The sequence below is a fragment of the Artemia franciscana genome, chromosome 1 (assembly GCF_032884065.1).
Source record: "Artemia franciscana chromosome 1, ASM3288406v1, whole genome shotgun sequence".
Classification (NCBI taxonomy): domain Eukaryota; kingdom Metazoa; phylum Arthropoda; class Branchiopoda; order Anostraca; family Artemiidae; genus Artemia; species Artemia franciscana.
The window spans coordinates 30,966,853-30,987,306 of record NC_088863.1 but is presented as its reverse complement, the minus strand read 5'-3'; the positions used below and the strand labels follow the sequence as shown (position 1 = coordinate 30,987,306).

General features: G+C 35.6%; 1 protein-coding gene across 1 annotated transcript in view; it reads right to left on the bottom strand.

Annotated features, from left to right (window-relative positions):
- The window catches only part of LOC136028475 (phosphatidylinositol N-acetylglucosaminyltransferase subunit A-like), a 68,720-nt gene that overhangs the window by 27,871 nt on the left and 20,395 nt on the right, over positions 1–20,454 (bottom strand). The window contains exons 2-4 of the mRNA XM_065706318.1: positions 13,875–14,031; positions 6,678–6,857; positions 1,046–1,164 (exon numbers count right to left, since the gene is read on the bottom strand). Of these exons, the coding sequence (XP_065562390.1) occupies positions 1,046–1,164; positions 6,678–6,857; positions 13,875–14,031 (456 nt within the window). The remainder of the gene's footprint in view (positions 1–1,045; positions 1,165–6,677; positions 6,858–13,874; positions 14,032–20,454) is intronic.

Below are 20,454 nucleotides of genomic sequence, written 5' to 3'. Positions count from 1 at the left end.
TAATTACCATTAAACGGTACAGAAGCCAGAACTTGTTCTACCCAAATGAGTGGCTGACTCACCATTTGGCGCATAATCTCTTCCTAGGGGAGGTGGAACTAAAGAATAACGAAAGGTGAGGCTGATATGACGTGCTCCACCCAAAATTGACCCTGTAAGATAATGTTGTGACTCTTTGGTATGGATTTGGTGCCACAGACTGAATATCTGGCAGGAAGTTATTTAATGAAAATGGAAAATTACAAATCAATGACTGATGTTGTAATTGCAACCCTTTAATATGCTGCTTAACAGTGATACATTTGGGTAAGCACTCATGGGAGACATAGCCTTATCATCGTTACAGCGCTAGCTTTCCCCTTTTTAAAAAAATCGAAGAAATCTTCTCAGGTCGTAAAATTAAACTTCAAATTTTTTTATATTGGGGATTAGCACAAAAACCAAATTCTTCTGATGTATCAATTGTTATCAAAACTCCAACTTTTACCGTTTTGGTTTGAATTGATCCGAGTCATCTCATGTTTTCAGTTCTTTACCACGAAGTGTTTCATTTGATGAAAAGTCCATTGGACTGTCGGCATCAAAAGAGATATCCACTTTTCTGCTTCGAAACATCGCCTAAGGAGTTTAATTTATTAGATACTTTGTTATTCTACTTAAACTGGAATGAGCTTCTTTCTAAACTATGTTAAATTAGAGCCCTTTTCGTTCCTTTTCAACACAAGTTCAGCGATTTAATGCATAAGAAGATAAATTCAACAGAAAAACATAACCCTAATAAATATGGTTTTGGTATTTTTTAAACCTGGATAGGCTTGACGACTAGCGTTCAAGCATTTGGACTTAAAAGAATAAAGTCACTTAATAATTAAGGTTAAAACATAGTTGGAAAAGTTTGGAAGCAGTCGGACATAGAGCTGGCTATATAATTCTTTGGCAAAGGTGACAACGATTCGTGTCAGAAGCAAGGAATTTCAGCAATAAAATTTGCATTATCATACAAGCTAAATAGAGCTGATATAAAAAAAGAACGAATTAGTTGTACCCGATATGAGAAACACAAATGCAGTGATCACATGCAGCAAGAGAAATTTCCAAAAACTTGTTCATCACAATGGCAGATGCATCAGCGAATCCAAAAAGAGAATGGTCCGTAAATACAACCTAGAAGAAAAAATAAATAACAACTAAAACTACATCAAAAGCAATTAATCAAGAGGCACCATGTCAAAAAGTCGATATTGTGTTACAATATTCAATTGGGAAGTTATCTTTTTAGTAAAACACAATCCTTTAGAGTATATTTTCGGGGAATTTGGAGTCATTTTCTAATTTAAAATGATACACAATCCTATGGAATTAGAGATTAGAGGCCAAGCTCTATTATTGCCTATAAAGAGCCAGAAGGCTTCAATTTATTATTTATTTATTATTATTTTTTCCCAGAGCTATTTCATACGTAAGGGGTAGTCAGGAGAAACTATTGAAAACACCAAACCAACGCAATAAAACAGGAGTGGGAGCAGTAGAGTCCATAAGTAGCCTGTAGATCTGTAAACATAAAGCAAGCTCAGAATCCAGCAAAGCTCTAGTTTCCCAAAATTCTATAAACTTAGAGAAACATCACGAGTCTGTTTATTTGGACCAGTTTTGCAATTGTATATTGCATACACTACGAAACAACAATTTGCGTTTGTTTTAAGTTTCAAGTTTACTCTTTATTTCCATAAAAAAAAAAATACAAAAAAAACTTTGCTTTTTTGAAAATGAATTTCTGTTCACTTTTAGGTTTTACAAGTGTGCACAGTAAGCTTTACTAAAAGATTATTTTCCAACTTAGTGAATGAATTAAAGAAGCCAACATATGTAGTTATTAAAATAGGGTATTAAATATGTTTTACTTCACACCACGTTCCTTGAAAAATCTTCAATTTTGTCACACTAAACTAAGGTTCACACACAAGAAGTTGCTGCGATAGGCAATTTTCGTCAATCGCAGCAATGGGCAATTTTCGTTGCTTTGTTATTCACACAGGATTTTCGCATCGGTCAATTTTTATCCACAAAAAATTTAAAATTAAAGCACGTGAGAAGAATAAATCAAGAAGATGTTTTGTTTCTATCTCTTGTTTTAAGGAGGAGAAAGAGAAAAAGGAATTCTGTTATGTTTAGCTTCATAGAGGAAATTAAAAGATTTATTTTTTACCTGATAATCCTGTTGTCCTGGATACCTGCTCCCATGCTTTTAATAGCAGCACTGAGTTTTTGTGACCTTTAGCTTTCTTTTCATATATTATAGAATTAAACTGAGAAGCCATTATCAGCTCCTCAATAATATTATCAGTATCTTCCACTAGGTTGCTATTGCGCGCAGAAAATTGCCATAAAAATTACTTCGTCGCCGATTAAAGTCGAATTTTTTCAACTCTGCGAAGCTGCTCAACAGAGCAACTAAAATTGCTCAAACTGGCAACTAAATTGCGGTGATGAGCGATTTTTGCTCCTGTGTGAACATTCGTTTGAACCCAGAGTAAGAGTCCAAGCGGTAAATTACCGTATGTATCTTTGAAGAGTTGCAGATTTAAAGTTTGGGTATTTAAGAGATATTGTCCCACATGAAATATATAGAGATTTTAAAAGAACTGAAGGACATTGAAAGAATTTAGATGTGAAAATAATATAATTTACGGGGATGCGTGCTATCATTGTTACAATGTTTCTGTCACAATGCTGCAATTAACTTTTCAACTTCTCTTGAGATTACATAATTTCATTTGTTCCTCATACATCAACATTTCAACAGAAATCATCTTTAAAATCGTTGGAGCAGTCCCTGTTTACTAGGATTACTTACAATTCAAACACTACGCTCCACCTGTCAATTTATGATTAAGGTTAACTTTTTTTTTGTTTTGTAATTTATGGGCAAAACTAGGGCAACTCTGAAAACTAGTTTATGATTAAACTGAAGGTAAATGAACCCTTCTGTCTGTGATGACGGTTCCTCTCGACTTTCCCTACCCTGCCTGAAAGATAATCTCACAGAGTTTGAGAAAATAACTCACTTCCAATCTCCAAATATCAACTCCGACAAAACATGAAGTCTGAACTCTAAAAACAGATCCTAAAAACGGGCTAAAAACAAAATCACTATTTTAGCACAAATAAACCTGATGTAGAGGCCGACCCTTAACTGACCCTGGCCAATCTGATGAACAAGGCTTTAAATCCGCGGGCTTTTTGAACAACATTATTTAACCATGGCCAAGTCCAGAGAGAGATAATTAAATTCTTAACTAAAGTTTACTTATTGTGACATCACTGTCTTAGCAGCGTGAATTTTGTCATTTGAAATTATACTATAAGGGACAGGGCCCCAACAGCACCTTATATCTGCTGAGCTCAGTGTTATTGATGTTGTCCTAGAGATTTTCATTGAGTATGATATTGCATCTGAAAAATATCCATGTCTTGTAGATTAACTTCTTTCGCTACAAGAAGAGCCTGCTTCTTGATGGTAGAGAACTAAATATTATCAGAAGATAGTCCTCGAAGCTTTTGCAAGGATAAAATGCTATATTTTTTAACAAATTCACAGCCATAGGGTATCAGCTATATTGAGATAGGTGACATGGTTGTCTGCTTAAATGTACAAATCTAGGAAGCTCCATACTTAAAATATGAGTCCTCCATCATAGATTCTGAACTCAATGTCATTAGTTTTGTCTTAGAGATTTTCATTGAGCATGGTCCTTATAAGGGAAGATCACTCTTCTTACCAATTAACTTGTTTCGCCAGAAGAGTACGATAATTCCGGGTGATATAGACCTAAAAATCACCAGAAGATAGTTGAAACTTCATTTAAAGGATACTATGTCACGTTTTTGCTCATTTCAAGACATCTCCCCATCTCATCTACCAACAAAATGCACACCTTTCTTAACCAAAGGAATGATCTATTGAAGTTTCAAGATAATCGGGTGCTCCGGATCACATACTGAGCCCCCCCCCTTTTTCTGTTTTCAAAAGTATGTGTACTGGGCCAACTGCATAGCGTACGATCCCAGTCCCAGGGTTCTGTGTTGTGTGAAAATCTAGCAAACTACACATCTCCTATATGAGTCCTCTATAATACATGCAAGCTAAGTGTCGTTAGTTTTGTCTTAGAGATTTTCATTGAGCATGGTTCTTATAGCAAAACATCAATTTTTTTGTAAATTAACTTGTTTCGCCAGAAGAGTCACATACTTCCAGCTGACAGAAATCTAAAAATCATCAGAAGATAGTTCCTGAACCTTCACTTTGCAAAATATGATATATAAAAATACAATATATCATATTATTGCTCAATTTAGGACCCCTCTCCGTCTCCGTACCAGCAAAATATAAAATTTTCTTAGCCCAAGAGATTATCTTTGGATGTTTCAAGATAATCAGACACTCTGGATCAAATTCTGAAACCCCCTCTTTCCACTATAAAATGTAAGTTTAAGCACTGAGCTCCCTGCATAATTTACGACCCCAGTCCCAGCAATTGTGATAGAAAGTCATCTTTGGAGACATCGAGCCTTTTGAAAATTATGAAGAAGGTTCGAAAGAACTAGCCAGAAAGCCAATTTTTTTTTTGTTCAAGGCTTACTCAATTTACAGGATTATTTGTATACGTTATTTACAATAATATCACACACATGAAAAGCTTTCGGTTTTTTCTTAGCTGATGCAAAGTAAAGATTGAATCAGAGCCAATCAGGCAGCAAAGTCAATAAAATCTGACGTGATACCCCAGAAAAGATGATTTTTCAAAAGATGCGGCTGTTACATCATCTCTTGTTAAAATACATTTGTTTGTAAAACATGCATGTTATTTTAATATTATTCAACTTCAATTGAACAACTCTCTATGATGCTCGAGCCCCACTACCGGAAGAAAAAAAAAAGAAAAAAGGAGATGCGTTTCCAAGGCTATCAGTCCACTTTCCAAATCCCGTAAATTTGTTTTCGTAAACGTATACCATTATTATATAATTGAAATAATAAGTGCGATTTCCGATTCAACCACAAGCGGCGATTATTCCTCTTTTGGCAGTTTTTTTTTCAAAACACTTTCTTAATTATCGGTTACTATGAACTATAGCTCATTTATTCCAGAAGTTACTTCAGCAAAGGTGCGCTATGATTCAGGATATACGTTTTGTCTTCGGGTTGGTTCAAAGCCACAAATGATATTGATAAAACGCTTGTCTGTTTTTGCGAATATAAAATAATACTTCACTTCTAAGCTAATGTTCAGTGTAACTCTTGACATCTGCTTTTCTAAATAGCGCTATAGAAATTACAAAATGGTGGGGCTAAGATTAAGCCACCTATTTTTTTTGTTTCAATTACACGCTATACAGAACCTCAATGTGCGTGCTAATTAAAAAGAATTGTCCTAAACCCGAGGAATGTCACTTTCTAGGTTTTCCTTTATAGTTTTGTTTAAAAACAAACAATAGAAACCACAAGCCAGCCTGATTTTTTTTTTAATATCAGACTTTTGTTGAGATTTTACATTTATATGAATAAAAATATGTATCATCAATGCTTTTTGGTACTGGTATGAAAATATGCATAAGGAATAGTACAGAGAGGACATGAAACGTTTAAGGCTTACACCTTTCAATGGTTCTAATAAACAACATGTCTAATTTTTAACTAGGATCCCTCTATTACGATAGTTTTTAAAAAATGGTTAGTTATAGAAACTTTCATGTATTTTTCTCAAAAGGCTTCTAACATTTATAGAGTCTAATCTTTCAAAAGGCGAAAAATACTGTTTCTGAGTATGTGTAAACAGTAGAAAGCAAAGCGCTTTCAACTGTTTTTTTTCTTTTTAATCATAACCAACAATTCAGTAAAACATACAGGTAATGAAATTATTTAACATTTGGAAAATTCACTATTTTATTAGACTATATTTTGGCGAAAGCTAAAATACGAGTTTTATTGAATAATTTGGTAAGTGGCGAAGAAAATATTCAATGTTGAAACGAACCAATATATTCAATATTCAGTTTCTTTTTAAACTCCAAGGATTCCTTTGGTATATGGCATGCTTAGCCAAAAAAAAAATGTGATTGAGAGAAATCTCAAATCAGCCAAAAGGTTTACAAATGCCAAGTGTTTTACATCAGTATAACAATAAACACAAGTGATAGGGCATGAAGGCTATTGGAACTTTTAAGGACAAAAGGTTTTAACGCTGAACACTAACTGCAGCCCAACAGTTTTTTTTGTTTTTTTTTTCTATCCTCTATTTATTTATTTTTTAATTTCTTACTTTATAATATGTTGAGTCCAATCTATCATATTTATTTTAAATATTTCTATTTAAAATAAAATTTAAAAAACGAAATATTTCTGCTTTCCTTGAAACAATATTTCCTTGAAATAGATGTATATTTTTCTAATATTTCTATTTCAAGGATATATTTTAGTTTAGTTATGGTTTGTGATGTGTCAAGGTCCATGTGGGTGGCTGTTGATCAGGGGGTTGCATCAGATAATGGTAGTATTTAGCATTTAGAATCTATTGAATAACTTATATGTACAAAAATATATAGAATTACGGCCTTTTAACTTCTTGAGGGAGAGGGGCTTTAGATATCAATTAAGAAACGAAATGAAGAAGGTTTACCTTCAGCTGAAGAAGACGACCGACTAAAAGAGCTTCATGAGCTAAGGAGGAAAACGCAGAGTGACAATGGACAATCTGTATCTGCTCTTCCAAAAGAACGTCACGAATGAGGGGTAAGGCTCCAAAAACAGTTGGTAGAGTATTATTGTCACAGAACGGTTTTAAAGGTAAGTAGTGAGCCTGCAAGTAAACCTAAATAAAACTTCTGTAAACGAGCCATTCAGATACCGAACTAATTAAGTGACAATTTCACAATTTTATTACATTTTATCAAAGCTTTTAGATGATCTTAACATATCATATATGTAACAAAAATCATTTAAAATTCAATAGGTGAAATCAACTTGGACATTCGAAATCAAATTACACATTCTCAAAAATCAAATAAACACACAACACACATGCACAAATACAAAAACACCCACGAGCACAAACACATACACACATAAAGCCTTAAATATTTCCCCGCTGGATGGCAGCATAATCATTTTCAGCAATATATCTTCCTGAGACATTTTTTTCGCTGCTAATGGCATTTTCGCTGCTAATGGCATATATTATCCACGAACCGTATTATAACTTAACTTTCTAAAACATTAAGATTATGTTATGTCACGAGCTATGACTGATGAGATCTTTTATGTAGGTGTTCCTGCATTTCTTTTGCTATTATTCTTATTATTATTTATTTAAAACATGCCCATATACAAAATGGACGGAGCATTGAAAATAGAAAGAAAAAAAAAACAAAAACTTACAACTAAATTTTTATAGAGACGGTAACACAACTAATACAGACACAACGGAAACAGTAATAAAATATACACTTGCATGATACTGACACAAATACCTTAGTTTTTCCCTCATACACATAATAGTTTCTGCTCATTCTAATTTTTAATATTGCTCCTTGCTTTCCGATGAAAAAACTTTTTTTTATTTAATTTCTGATCGTTTTTTTTAAATAATGCTGGAATATCTAGCTCCCCTCGATGGAAATTTCTCTCCCCCCAAAAACTACACCATGGAAAGATCCTCCCACGTAAACCCCCACCCCTCCAGACACCCACTAAACATCCTCGTATTACATCTGTATACTTCCCAAGGCTATATTTAAACAATGTGAAAAGTTCATAACTCGGAGCCCTTCCCCCAGGGGCTGTAGAGGTCAAGTCATCCCCAAAGACATAGTTATTAGACTACGCTGAACAAAATAGCTGTCAAAAAATTTTTTTCGAACGACTTTATTGAAAAAGAGGCATCGGAGGGGACTAGCCGCCCTCCAATATTTTTGTTTACTTAAAAGGGCACTAGGACTTTTGATTTCTGATAAAATGAGCCCCCTACTGGTTTTCAAGGATCACAGGTTTGATACGATTACCCCTCGGAAAAATGAACAAACAAACATGCATCCATGATTTCGCTCCTGGCTACATTTTTGTATATACTACTACTACTACTACTACTACTACTACTAACAACTCACCGCAACACCAAACAGCCTGAGACCAACATAGCTACGAAAGCTCCACCTCCGTTCCAATCTGATCAAAGTCTCCCTTTTTACAGCCTCTCAAGAAGTCCCTATTTCCTTTAAATCTTTTTTTATGACATTCTCCCACCCCATCCATTTACGGCCTACTTTCTGTTTAGCCGAAAAGGTCAATCTTCGGCAATCTGTCATCCTTCATCCACAGAACGTGCACTAGCCATTTCAACCTTTCTATTATTATAGCCCTAGAAAGGAGGATTGAACCACACTTTTCGTATAGCCTACTGTTTGAAATATGGTTTGTCAGTCAGCCAGGTACCCAGAACAATCGGTAAGCAATTTCTTTGAAAAACATGTATCAAACCTTCCTCTGTTTTTCGGACGCCACTGTTTCAGAACCATATTGACAATGTAGCTTCCAATATTCTAATCTTGGTTCACAGCCTTATCTTCCTATTTTTCCTTACTTTATTTAATTGTGAAAAAATACCCTGGGCCTTGGCTATTCTACTTTTAATATCTTTAGTGCACCCAACGTCTTTACTAAATGATGCTGTTAACTTGGTCGATCATTTCGCTAACCGACGTTATCTTTTCATTTTCACTTATTCCTAGCCTTAGCGATCTAGTCTTCTTAACATTAATATTTAAACCTATTCCAGCACCCTGAACTCCCAAAACCTCTAAAAGTTCATTCATTTAGCTTACACTTTCATCTACTGCTGATGATGCTTAAATCATCAGCATAATCTAAGTCCAGGAAAGTTTTTACTTCCCATTTGATTCTGTGTTCTTCCATTGCCTTTCCTCTGCTCCTTAAGACAAAGTCCATCGAAATGATCCATATAAAAAGGAACAGAACACAACCCTGCTTAACTCCCGATTTAATACGAAACCAGCAGCTAACCTCATTTCCTACCTTAACCGCAGCAGTGTTATCCTCGTATATAGCACAAATCACTTTAATGTATTTGTCTCGTATCAAACAGTTCGTGGTAACGAATCAAACAGTTCGTGGTAACGAACTGTATTAAGGAGCGACCCGGCTCAATAGTAAACGAAACTCTAAAAAACGGAATTTTGATGCTAAAAGATACATCAAATGAATCAGATTTTTATGCTGATTTTAAATATACAAGTTTCATCAAATTTAGTCTTTGTCATGAAAAGTTACGAGCCTGAGAAAATTTCCCTTATTTTGGAAAATAGGAGGAAACAACCCCTAAAAGTCATAGGATTATTAACGAAAATCACACCATCGCATTCAGCGTATCAGAGAACCCTATGGAAAGAATTTCAAGGTCCAATGTACAAAAATGTGGAATTTCGTATTTTTTGCCAGAAGACAGATCACGGCTGCGTGTTTATTTGTTTTTGTTTTTTTTCCCACAGTCCCTGGGGGAGGGGCTGAAAGTTAAAAACTTTGACCAATGTTTACATACAGTAATGGTTATTGGGAAGTGTAATGACGTTTTCAGGGGGATTTTTTGGTTTGGGTGTGGGGTTGAGGGGAGGGGGCTATGTGGGAGGATCTTTCCTCAGAGGAATACTTCATGGGGGAAGAGAAATTCAATGAAAAGGGCGCAGGATTTTCTAGCATTACTATTAAAAAAACAATGAAAATATAAACATGAAAAAGTTTTTTCAATTGAAAGTAAGGAGTAGCATTAAAACATTAAAACTACGCATATGAGGGGTTTTAAAAATACTTTAGCATAAAGAGCGAGGTATTTAGGAGGAGATAAATACTTCGCTCTTTATGCTAAAGTATTTTTAGTAATTTCAACTAATTACTATAAAAATTAAAGCTATAAAAAATATTAATAATAAAAATTATATTAATAGAAATTAAAGCTATATAAAAATTAAAGCTATAAATAAAGCTATAAAAATTAATACAAAATATTTTTTTTTGTTTGCCATATTCAAATTGAGCATGAAGCGAGTGGAATAACGATAAATAACCAGGAAAACCAGAAAAGTATAGTAAAATTGGCGCACCATTAAATTAGAGGTTTGGAGATAACCACAGCTGTTTCTTCGGCAGTCACTAAAGCCTTAGCGCATGGGTTGGCAACCAACGGGCTGCATGCCCACGAGGGATCGTGGTGTGGCCTGCAAGATCCTCACCGCGACGCACCTGGCAGACCATATTACATACCATACCATCACACAACGGATTGAAAGGGGGCACCATCTAGCATTCTCGGAAAAATCCGTAAACATCATCTAGCATAGTTCGTTTGCTAGTTAGGATATCTCCAATTAGAGGTTGTTATATCCGTAAGGGTCTAGCTCGGCTTTATAATAGTTTTTGTTCTCCAGCAGTAAATTTCTTATCTGGATTCCACTATCTACTGAGGAAAAAGGATTTACGGAGGCTTAGAAGTGGTTACTTTAGATATTGTAAATATCTGATGTATTTACCCGGCCGTTTCAAAAATAGAAATATTGTATCCTGTTATGGTGCTATCGAGTTCTAGTGCGCAACTGGCCAGTGTGGCATCCAGCATAATTGCGAATTCTGATAGTGTTATTCCTGTTACTGACCCACTAGTCTGTTTTTTCTAATATGATACTGTTTAGTAGTTTTTGCTCTTAGCGATGACATTGTTATTTATTATTGTGCGCTGTCTTGTTTTTTTATTGTGTGTTGTGTTGATCATGTGAAATATTAACGGTTTATTATGATTATGATATTGTATGATATGTTCATAATGATATTGTTGTGTCAGTTTTTTCGTTTCTTTTCTATCTTTCACTACTCCGCAGTGTCATTGTCTATGTTGATTTGTGGGCTACAAATAAAATTAAAAAAAAGTAGCAGTAAATGTGGCAGTGAAAGTAATATTAGTTGTAGCTCTTTTTCAGACATCAATAGTAGACTAATTAAGTTGCACTGCATGCTCGTTCTTTTTTTTATCAGAGCCTCTCCTAGCTAATTTTTATGGCACTTGGTATTAACCAAGTGACATATAGCAATCGAAAATTTTGCCGGTCTATCTGTCTATCTGTCTGTCCCGGTTTTGCTACTTCAGGCACTTCCAGGCCAGCTAGGACGATGAAACTTGGAAAGCATATCAGAGACCGGACCACATTAAATTAGAAACAGTCCTTTTCCCGATTTGACCATCTGGGGGGAGTGGGAGCCGGTTAATTCGGAAAAAATAGAAAAAATTATGTATTTTAACTTACGAAAGGGTGACGGGATCTTGATGAAATTTGATGTTTGGAAAGATATCGTGTCTCAGAGCTCTTATTATAAATTCCGACCAGATCCGGTGACATTGGGGGGAGTTAGAGGGGGGAACCTAAAATCTTGGAAAACACTTAGAGTGGAGGGATCGGGATGAAACTCGGTGGGGAAAATAAACAGAAGTCCTAAAAACGTTATTGACATAACCGAAACAAATCTGCTCTGTTTGAGGGAGTTGGGGGGGGGGGGGGTAATTCTGAAAAATTAGAAAACATGGGATTTTTAACTTACAAAGAAGTGATCGGATCTTAATGAAATTTGAAGTTTGGAAGGATATCGTGTCTCAGAGCTCTTATTTCAAATCCCGACTGGATCCGGTGAAAGTGAGCGGGGGATTCAGTGGGGAACCTAAAATCTTGGGGATCGGGATGACACTTGGAGGGAAAAATAAGCACAAGTCCTAGATACGTGATTGACATAACCGGGATGGATCCACTGTCTTTGAGGGAGTTGGGGGGGGGGTAATTCTGAAAAATTAGAAAAATGAGGTATTTTTAATTTACGAAGGAGTGATCGGATCTTAATAAAATTTGATGTTTGGAAGGATATCATGTCAGAGCTCTTATATTAAATCATGACCTTATCCACTGAAGGGGAAGTTGGGGGGGAGACCTAAAATCTTGGAAAATACTTAGAGTGGAGGGATCGGGATGAAACTTGGTGGGAAAAATAAGCACAAGTCCTAGATACGGGATTTATACCGGAAAATTTATTTTTTATCCCGACCGGGTCCAGTGTCATTAGGGGGGGGGGGACCGAAAATGTTGGAAAACGCTTAAAGCGGAGAGAATGAAGCTTGGTGGAAAGAATAAGCACAAGTCCAAGATAGGTGACTGACATAACCGGTCAGTCAGCTTGGTGGAAAGAATAAGCACAAGTCCAAGATAGGTGACTGACATAACCGGACCGGATCCGCTCTCTTTGGTGGATTGGGGGGGGGGGTAATTCGGAAAATTAGGAAAAATGAAGAATTTGTAACTTACGAACTCGGTGATCAGACCTTAATGAAATGTGATATCTAGAAGGATCTTGTGCTTTAAAACTCTCATTTTAAATCTCTACCAGATCCGGTGACATTGAAGGGAGTTGGAGGGGAAAGCCAGAATTCTTGGAAAACGTGAAGTCGAGGCATCTTACGAATGGGTGAATCTCAATGTAACTTGATATATAGAGGAATCTTATGTCTTAGATGCTCTATTTTCAATTTGAATCGGATCCGGGGATGTGGAGGGTTGGAGGGGGAAACAGTAATCTTGGAAACCGGAAATCTTGGAAAACGCTTAGAGTGGAGATATCGGAATGAACCTTGATGGGAAGAATAAGCACAAGTTACACACACGAAATTGACATAATTTGTACTGATCCGTTCTCTTTGGGGGAGCTATGGGTTGTTAATTTGGAAAAATTAGAAAAATTGAGGTATTTTTAACTTAAGAACGGGTGACCGGATCTTAATGAAATTTGATATTTAGAAGGAACTCATGTCTTAGAGCTCGTATTTCAAATCCTGACTAGATCTGTTGACATTGGGGGGAGCTGGATGAGGAAACCAGAAATCTTGGAAAATGTTTATAAATGTCTTAGATAGGTGACTGACATAACCGGACTGGGTCTGCTCTCTTTGGGGGAGTTAGTTGGTGGGGTTCAGTGCTTTGGCGAGTTTGGTGCTTCTGGACATGCTAGGACGATGAAAATTGGTAGGCGTGTCAGGGAGTCGTACAAATTGACTTGACAAAGTCGTTTTCCCCGATTCGAACATCTGGGGGGTTGAAGGGAGAGGAAAAATTAGAGAAGTTGAGGTATTTTTAACTTGCGAGTGGGTGATCAGATCTTAATGAGTTTTGAAATTTAGAAGGACCTCGTGACTCAAAGCTCTTATTTTAAATCCCGACCGGCAATAAGCCTCTGATTTTCCTTTTAAAGAAATCTATTGATTCTTAGAATTTTGCTAGAGCTCATACCATATGAGCTCTTGGCTCTTCCCACCTCGTCACAAGTGCCATATGAGCTCTTAGCTCTTGTTTTACTATCTGCTTCTCATGAATATTATAAACGATTTCTCAATCAATTATTTTATAATTTATTTTTAAATTTGACTCGTCCAGTAAAAACAAAAATTCAATCGATAATAGCGGTGACTATCTTTTTAATTTTTTTTTTTGGCTCGCTTTTTTTATTCAATTTTCTTATTGCTTTAACTTGCTTACGTTTTTGCTCAGTTAAGTTGAAAAAAAAATCAAGTTAAGTTAAAAAAAGCAAAATCAAGTAATTTAAAAAAAAGTGTCATACACTAACTAGACGATGCCCCTGACCAACTTCAGTTTCTAGCTTTTTAATTCGTGATTTATTTTTAAAGTAACTAAACAATAAAGTAGCATAGAATCTTCATAGGTGTAAAGCAAAGGGAAGAAGGAAAATAAAAGAAGAGAAAGACTGACATCAAACTTACACGAATCCCGTTTTCAAATTCTCTCATTCCAAGGTAGCCTTCGTACATATGGGTAAGAACTACAACTGTATGACCTTTCTGAGTGAGACTGCATGAAATTGCCCAAATGTGTGATTCTACTCCTCCCAGATTGGGGTGAAAATAATCCGACACCATACTAAAAAAAAAAACTCCAAATCTAAGAACATGTTACCCTAAGTATATTGCTTACATCATTATTTTACCTAACAAACATCCAAAAGGAAAAACACACTCGAAACATTGATCTTTCATATTGTTTCAGCAAACATAGGCAGAAAAGATTTTAATCATATTTCGTGCATTCTAGTAAACCAGCATTTCTGTATTAAATGTATTTTTTTCGGTGAAGCAACATTTTGTAGTAGATATAAACAAGATGACTTAGCAAATCCTCTTTTATATATTTTGTCTTAAATTAAATTAAGATTCAATTTATATTATTGAGTAAACAAAAAGTTAGGAGAAATTTACATTCATTGAACGGTAAAATTAGAATGAGCCAGTGACAGATTTTGTCTAGCTGCCCTTCCTGTTGCCCATTACATTCATCCATGAATCTCCATTCTCACGAGAATAGCTTCCAAGAGCTATATCTCCGCCCCTGGGTAGAACAAACACGAATTGTTCTTTAAGTCATAAGCAAACTGCCACTCAACATCTAATTCTGCTCTGTGACTTTTATTCATTTTGAACAACTTTTTCCACTAAAAAAGTTTTTCAAAGAAAAGTAAAGGGCTAGATTAAGCGAAAAATGAACGCAAACAAAGTCCGATAATTTTTCAAGCGTAAAACTAGATCTACGTTGCATGGACAATGTGAGATATTGCAGCAACCTTTTTTCGGCTTCGCCGAGTAAAGTATTGCGAGAGCAACACTTTGGTTTTGTTTCCTACTTTGATTAAACGCTGAAGTTGTTAATCTGTAAGGATCTTAAAATAAATACTAGGTACACCAATTCGTAAAAGTTGCAAAACCCTCATTGCAACTAGCAAAAGTTGCAAACCTCTCATCGCTGAAGATGATCGTAGCCTAATAGCCGATTATTACTTACAAGTTACCTACATGTTATATCGCTGGAACCAAATTGGTTTTGCCTTCAAATACACCGTAAACAAATAATAGGAACACCAACCAGCAAAGGTTGCGCACCCCTCATTACGGAAGATGATTATGAGCTAACAGCCAACTGTTGCTTAAAACTCCCCTATATGTCTCAAAATTGGTATTGGTCTATTTTTGGTTTCAGTGTGTACCTTACTACTGAAGTTGTCAACCCCTTCAAACTTTCAAACTGGTATACCTTATGAAGCAATTTTTCTACCGAAAAATGGATGACCTACACTTTGATCAGCTCATCAAGAGCTATCGACTGCCGTCGAAAAAATCTACCTGTCTTAGTTCAAAAGTTGACTTTTTTGCCGTAGGCCAAGTTTCTAACGTCATCACTTAGAAAGGAGCAAAGGATAAACTCTAATTTCTTTAGCAATAGGAGAACTTTTAAAGTTTAAGAGACATTTTTGATACCATTTCTGTATCGGTCTATTTTTTGGTTTCAGTGTGTACCTTACTATTGAAGTTGTGGACCCCTTTAAACTCTCAAACTGGTATATCTCATGAAAGTATTTTTCTACCAAAAAATGGATGACATATACTTTGATCGGCTCATCAAGAGCTATCGACTGCCGTCGAAAAAAATCTATTTGTCTTAGTTCAAAAGTTGACTTTTATTGCCGTAGGCCAAGTTTCTAGAGTTAGAAAGGAGTTACTTAGAAAGGAGCAAAGGATAAACTCTAATTTGTTTAGCAATGAGAGAACTTTTAAAGTCTAAGAAGTACATCTGATATCATTTCTCTACTGCAATCTCAAGTAGGAAAAAACCAAATGATAAACTCAGCTGAAATTACGAACAAATATGGGTAAAAACAATAGATGGCAGCACTTTCGGTCCCCACTTGCTTGCTTGCTAGAACGGAGCTTTCCACTTGACAGCAGAAACATGGTTTGATGAAACAAAAGCTTTACTGCATAACTTCAGATAGTTCTCTCTCACATAGGCTATAAAACTCCAAGTCACTTAAAAAATTATAGGCTTTGGCTCAAGGACAAGCGAAAAACCATCCTTTTTGGCCCCGGGCAAGAGCTCTACGAAGCTTTCCAAAATGCAAAGTTATATTAATCAATCCGGCCTCAAGATCCACACTTTCCGTAAAAACCACAGAGGTTAGACCCTTACCACTTTCTAGGAATAAGCTGAAATCGGGGTGCTAGGAAAAAAAAAGCACGACAAAACCAAAGTGTTGCTTTCGCAACACAACAACCATAGATCACCATCCATAAATAAACAAAACCGACAACGAACAGGAAATTACAATAAATAGCCACTTCCAACTCAAAACAAGGGGAAGACGCCAAAGAGAAGTTTGGGATAACGCCTCCTGTACCTTTTAAGGACACGAAAACGCGTTTGCAATTCACTAAAAACAATGTATGTATTTTATTTCTTAACATACTGTAACTTTTTTTGCTGAAAAAAAAACAACAGAAAATGAACGTGAAAATATAATATGAACGTGAAATGAAAATGAAAGTTCAGAAAATGAACGTGAAATAATACTCATATTCATTCTTCAAGGTCTCGATAGTTTTTATTTACTAAATTTAAAATACAGAACACTTTTAAAATTTATTTTGTTTTCAGTAAAGCGTAAATTATGTTCTGGTCTTTGGAGGCCATGGGGAGCGTTAGCCCTACTTCTGTTTGTGGTAGTTTCGGTCCGTTTTGAGTTTGACTTGGTTATTCATTGTTATTTCTTTTGGTGTTGGGTTTCACTTATTTATCAATGGTGATTTATGAAAGGTTTACGCTTAAAAAAGTATTTGACTTTATTTCTGCTCTTCTGTGGTTTAGTGTAGCTCTTTATTTTTCTGTGGAAAATTTATTTAATTAATTTCTGTTAATCTTTAAATGATATAATCTTTTTCGTTGGTTAACAAAAGAATATTTTAATGCTTTTCAGTTTTTTCTTCAAGAATTCAGACTAAGGTCAATTTCTTATATGTTGGACAACATTTTGCCACAATTTATAATAATAGTCGTATTATAATCTTTGGATTGATGGGTATATGGAAAATTTTCCCACATATGGAAAATTTTCATTGTGGTCCTATAGACCTAACGGAATTCTAACCCCATCATGTTACAACCTTGATCATAGCCAAACACTATTAAAGAATCCCCTTTCACATGCCCAGAAAGTGTCAACTTAATTCCCTTAACCTTTCCTGAGATATCATGGATACACCCGTTCCGTTTGACGGACCTTGATCCGTATAGCGCATTTTGATTTCATTCAATTTTCCACTTAACATGCCCTGTCAATTTTAACTCAATAAGCTTAGGCGTTCCTAACATCTCGCAAATATGCCCTTTAGACAAAACTGGAGGTCCATAGTGCCTTTTGATTAGTTTAAAATTCCCAAAAACATACCCCGAAGGTCAAAGGTAATACCCCGAGTTTTTTCATGTGATATTGCAAAGATACACTTTTGACAATATGTACACATAGTTTATTTTTATTTAGTTTTAAATTCCCCTGAAAGTTACAACATAATACCCTATTCAATTCTCAACATCCACCTCAACATTTCCTGAAAATTTCTCTAATACTATTAGCCTTAGTAGTAGTAGTAGTAGTGCAGTGGCAGCAGTAGTAATAGTACGCATGTAGTACAATTCGGTTAATTCAACTTACCTATCAACGTGTGCTAAAACATCCGACTTAACAATCTAAGCTACTCCTGGGATAGAGCTGTTACGAATCAACATAGTGTGTTGTAATCTAGTTCAACGTCCCCTCAACACTCCATAAAAATTTAACCTTAATACCCTTAAGTTCTGTAGTAGTAGTACGAGTTCAGGATGCTAGAATAGGTTTGAAAATTAATATTAAGAAGAATAATTCGCTAGGGCTAGGAATAAGTGAAGATTAAAAGGTGACGCCGGGTAACAAAAAGATCGATCAAGTAAGCATCTTTTCCATGCTAAATGACATCTTTAGTGCAGTAACTAAAGACGGTTATTGCACTAAAGATGTTAAAAGTAGAATAGTCAAGGCCCAGGGTGTTTTTTTCACAGATAAAAAACGTAAGGAAGAGCAGAAAGATAAGGATGTGAAGCAGGATTGGAATATTGGAAGCTACAGTTATGACAGTGGTCAAATATGGTCCTGAAACATGGGTGCTCCAAAACAACGGAGGAAGATTTGCTAGATGGTTTCCAGAGAAATTGCCTACAGATTATTTTGAGTACCCGACTGAATGACCATATTTCAAACTTTAGGCTGTACGAGAAGTCTGGTTCAATCCCACTTCCTATGGCTACAATGAGAGGACCATTGAGATATCTGAGGCATGTTCTGCGTATGAAGGATGACAGATTGTTAAACATCGTGTTTCAACCAACCATCTAGGTCTAAAAGGAAAGCAACTCGTCCTTGGTTGGGTTAGGAGAATTTTCGTGATGAACGATTTAAAGGAAACGGGAAAATCCTGGGAGGGTGTAAAGAGGCAGGCTTTGAATAGATTAGGATGGAGGAGGAACGTGAACAGCTATGTTTGCCTCAGGCAGCTTGGTAGTGCGATGAGTCGTTAGTAATAGTAGTAGTAATAAGCCCCTTCCGAAGTTTCTACGACAACTCCTTCCATACAAAGTGCCTTGGTGAAAACAAAATAAATAAAGAAAAAGAACAGATTAAGCCTACTTCGCTCTTTACTTAGGCAGCGCTATTACGCCGTCTATAATACTTTTTTTTTTCATAAAGCAAGTGTGGCTGCTAGTGATGGACTGGTGAATCAGAATTAAGAATTATGATTTTTCATGGAAGTGGATTAACTTTTCCGATTCAAAAGATTTTACATTTTTTAAAATAAAACTATTACTTAAACTTTCTGAGACAACAGCGATGTGACGCAGCAACAAGCCCTTCGGCTGAAATAGTCACATTCTTATGAAAAAGATTCATTTAATTGTAAGAGAATCTTCATTAATACTTTGAAACAGGTACTATTAATCTATTTTATCGGTATTATGTAAAAAAGTTCAGTTGTAACTGACATTTAGTTTGGGCGCTGGGAACAGAAAGACGTTAAAAAATTAATAAAGATAAGGAAAGTGAGAAATATTGCCATTTATATCTTGGTAAAAACAAAGCACCTGATGGTACCTGCTCCCAATGAGAAATTTTCTGACGATGTTGACGACATTTTGCATTCACCATATATGAAGTGGATTTTTGATAAGAGAAGTATTTTTTGTTCTTATTCTTGGCTCAGAAAGATTGCTTTCTACCGTTCATCAGTGAATTTAGGGGAATACCTTTATTCGGTTTTACGATCATATCTGTCTTGCTGAATTGAATTTCTTTGGTGGATATTGACCACCCTTTGAAATGATTTTGACAAAAGTAAAAGTTTCCCAACTGCGACTATATACGCAGGATTTTACCTCGGAGAAAACATGTATTTAAGAGAAGGATACAAAATCGAAACATGACAAATTATACGAGAATTAGAAGAAATCAGTGGAACAATTGCTGAAACCTCAACATCCTAAAGGCCATATATCAAGTTGTAGAAAAGAGTGTACAACTAGTAGGGAATTAATATTGTTTGTATGTGAAAAAGAAGCTATGTTATGACAAAACTAGGTAAACTTCGTTTTTCTTTCTTTTTGTTAAAACAAGTTTTATTTTCCGTATTTCTTCTATTTACATCATTTTACCAATATGGAAATGTTTCGGGTCTAGTTTTATTTCTGTCGTTTATAAATCCTCATAATACGGAACACTTTCAAAGGTTCAAGGTGAATCCCCCACCTCTGCGGACTACTCCAAATGGAAAAATTTTATTCTGAAAATTTCCCCTACATGTAAAATCGACTCCCCAAAGAGAAAGTATGACAAATAAAAAGAATAAAGAAATAAAGAGATTTAAGAATATTCCAAAATTTTTTAGACTTATTTTTCCTTTGGCTGCTCAATTTTACATGCAGGGAAAATTTGCCGGGGGGTGGGTAATTGTCTTTGGAGGTGGGAGCTTTCTGGGGAGAATTTTTTATTGGGGAAGGAGGTAATTTTCAAGGGACAGTCGTCTGCAGCGGTATTTTAGGTGGGAGGGAATTGGCCGAACACCCTTTCAAATGAGAATATTCCATCAGCTTTCTATTCTCTGTTTCCTTCTTTTGTCATTATTTAATTATAACCAGAAGTAAGCAGCATAATCTTTGGGACCATGTTCCCAAGAAATCTAAATTTTCTTAACATTTTTCTTGTTATTTCGAATTTGCCTCCCTCCCTCCCCCATTTTGCATGTGCACTTCGCTGAAGCCTAGGCCTTCCGAAGTTGAAGGGCCTATTTAGATCTTTTTTTTATGACTAGTTTATTTTACTGATCCACTGAGTAGTGAGAAAATAAAATAACTTTCGACTTCTCACATAAGTTTTAAAAATGAATTAAAGAAAGAACTCGTTGTAGCCCCATGCTTGAAACATTGAGTCTTGTT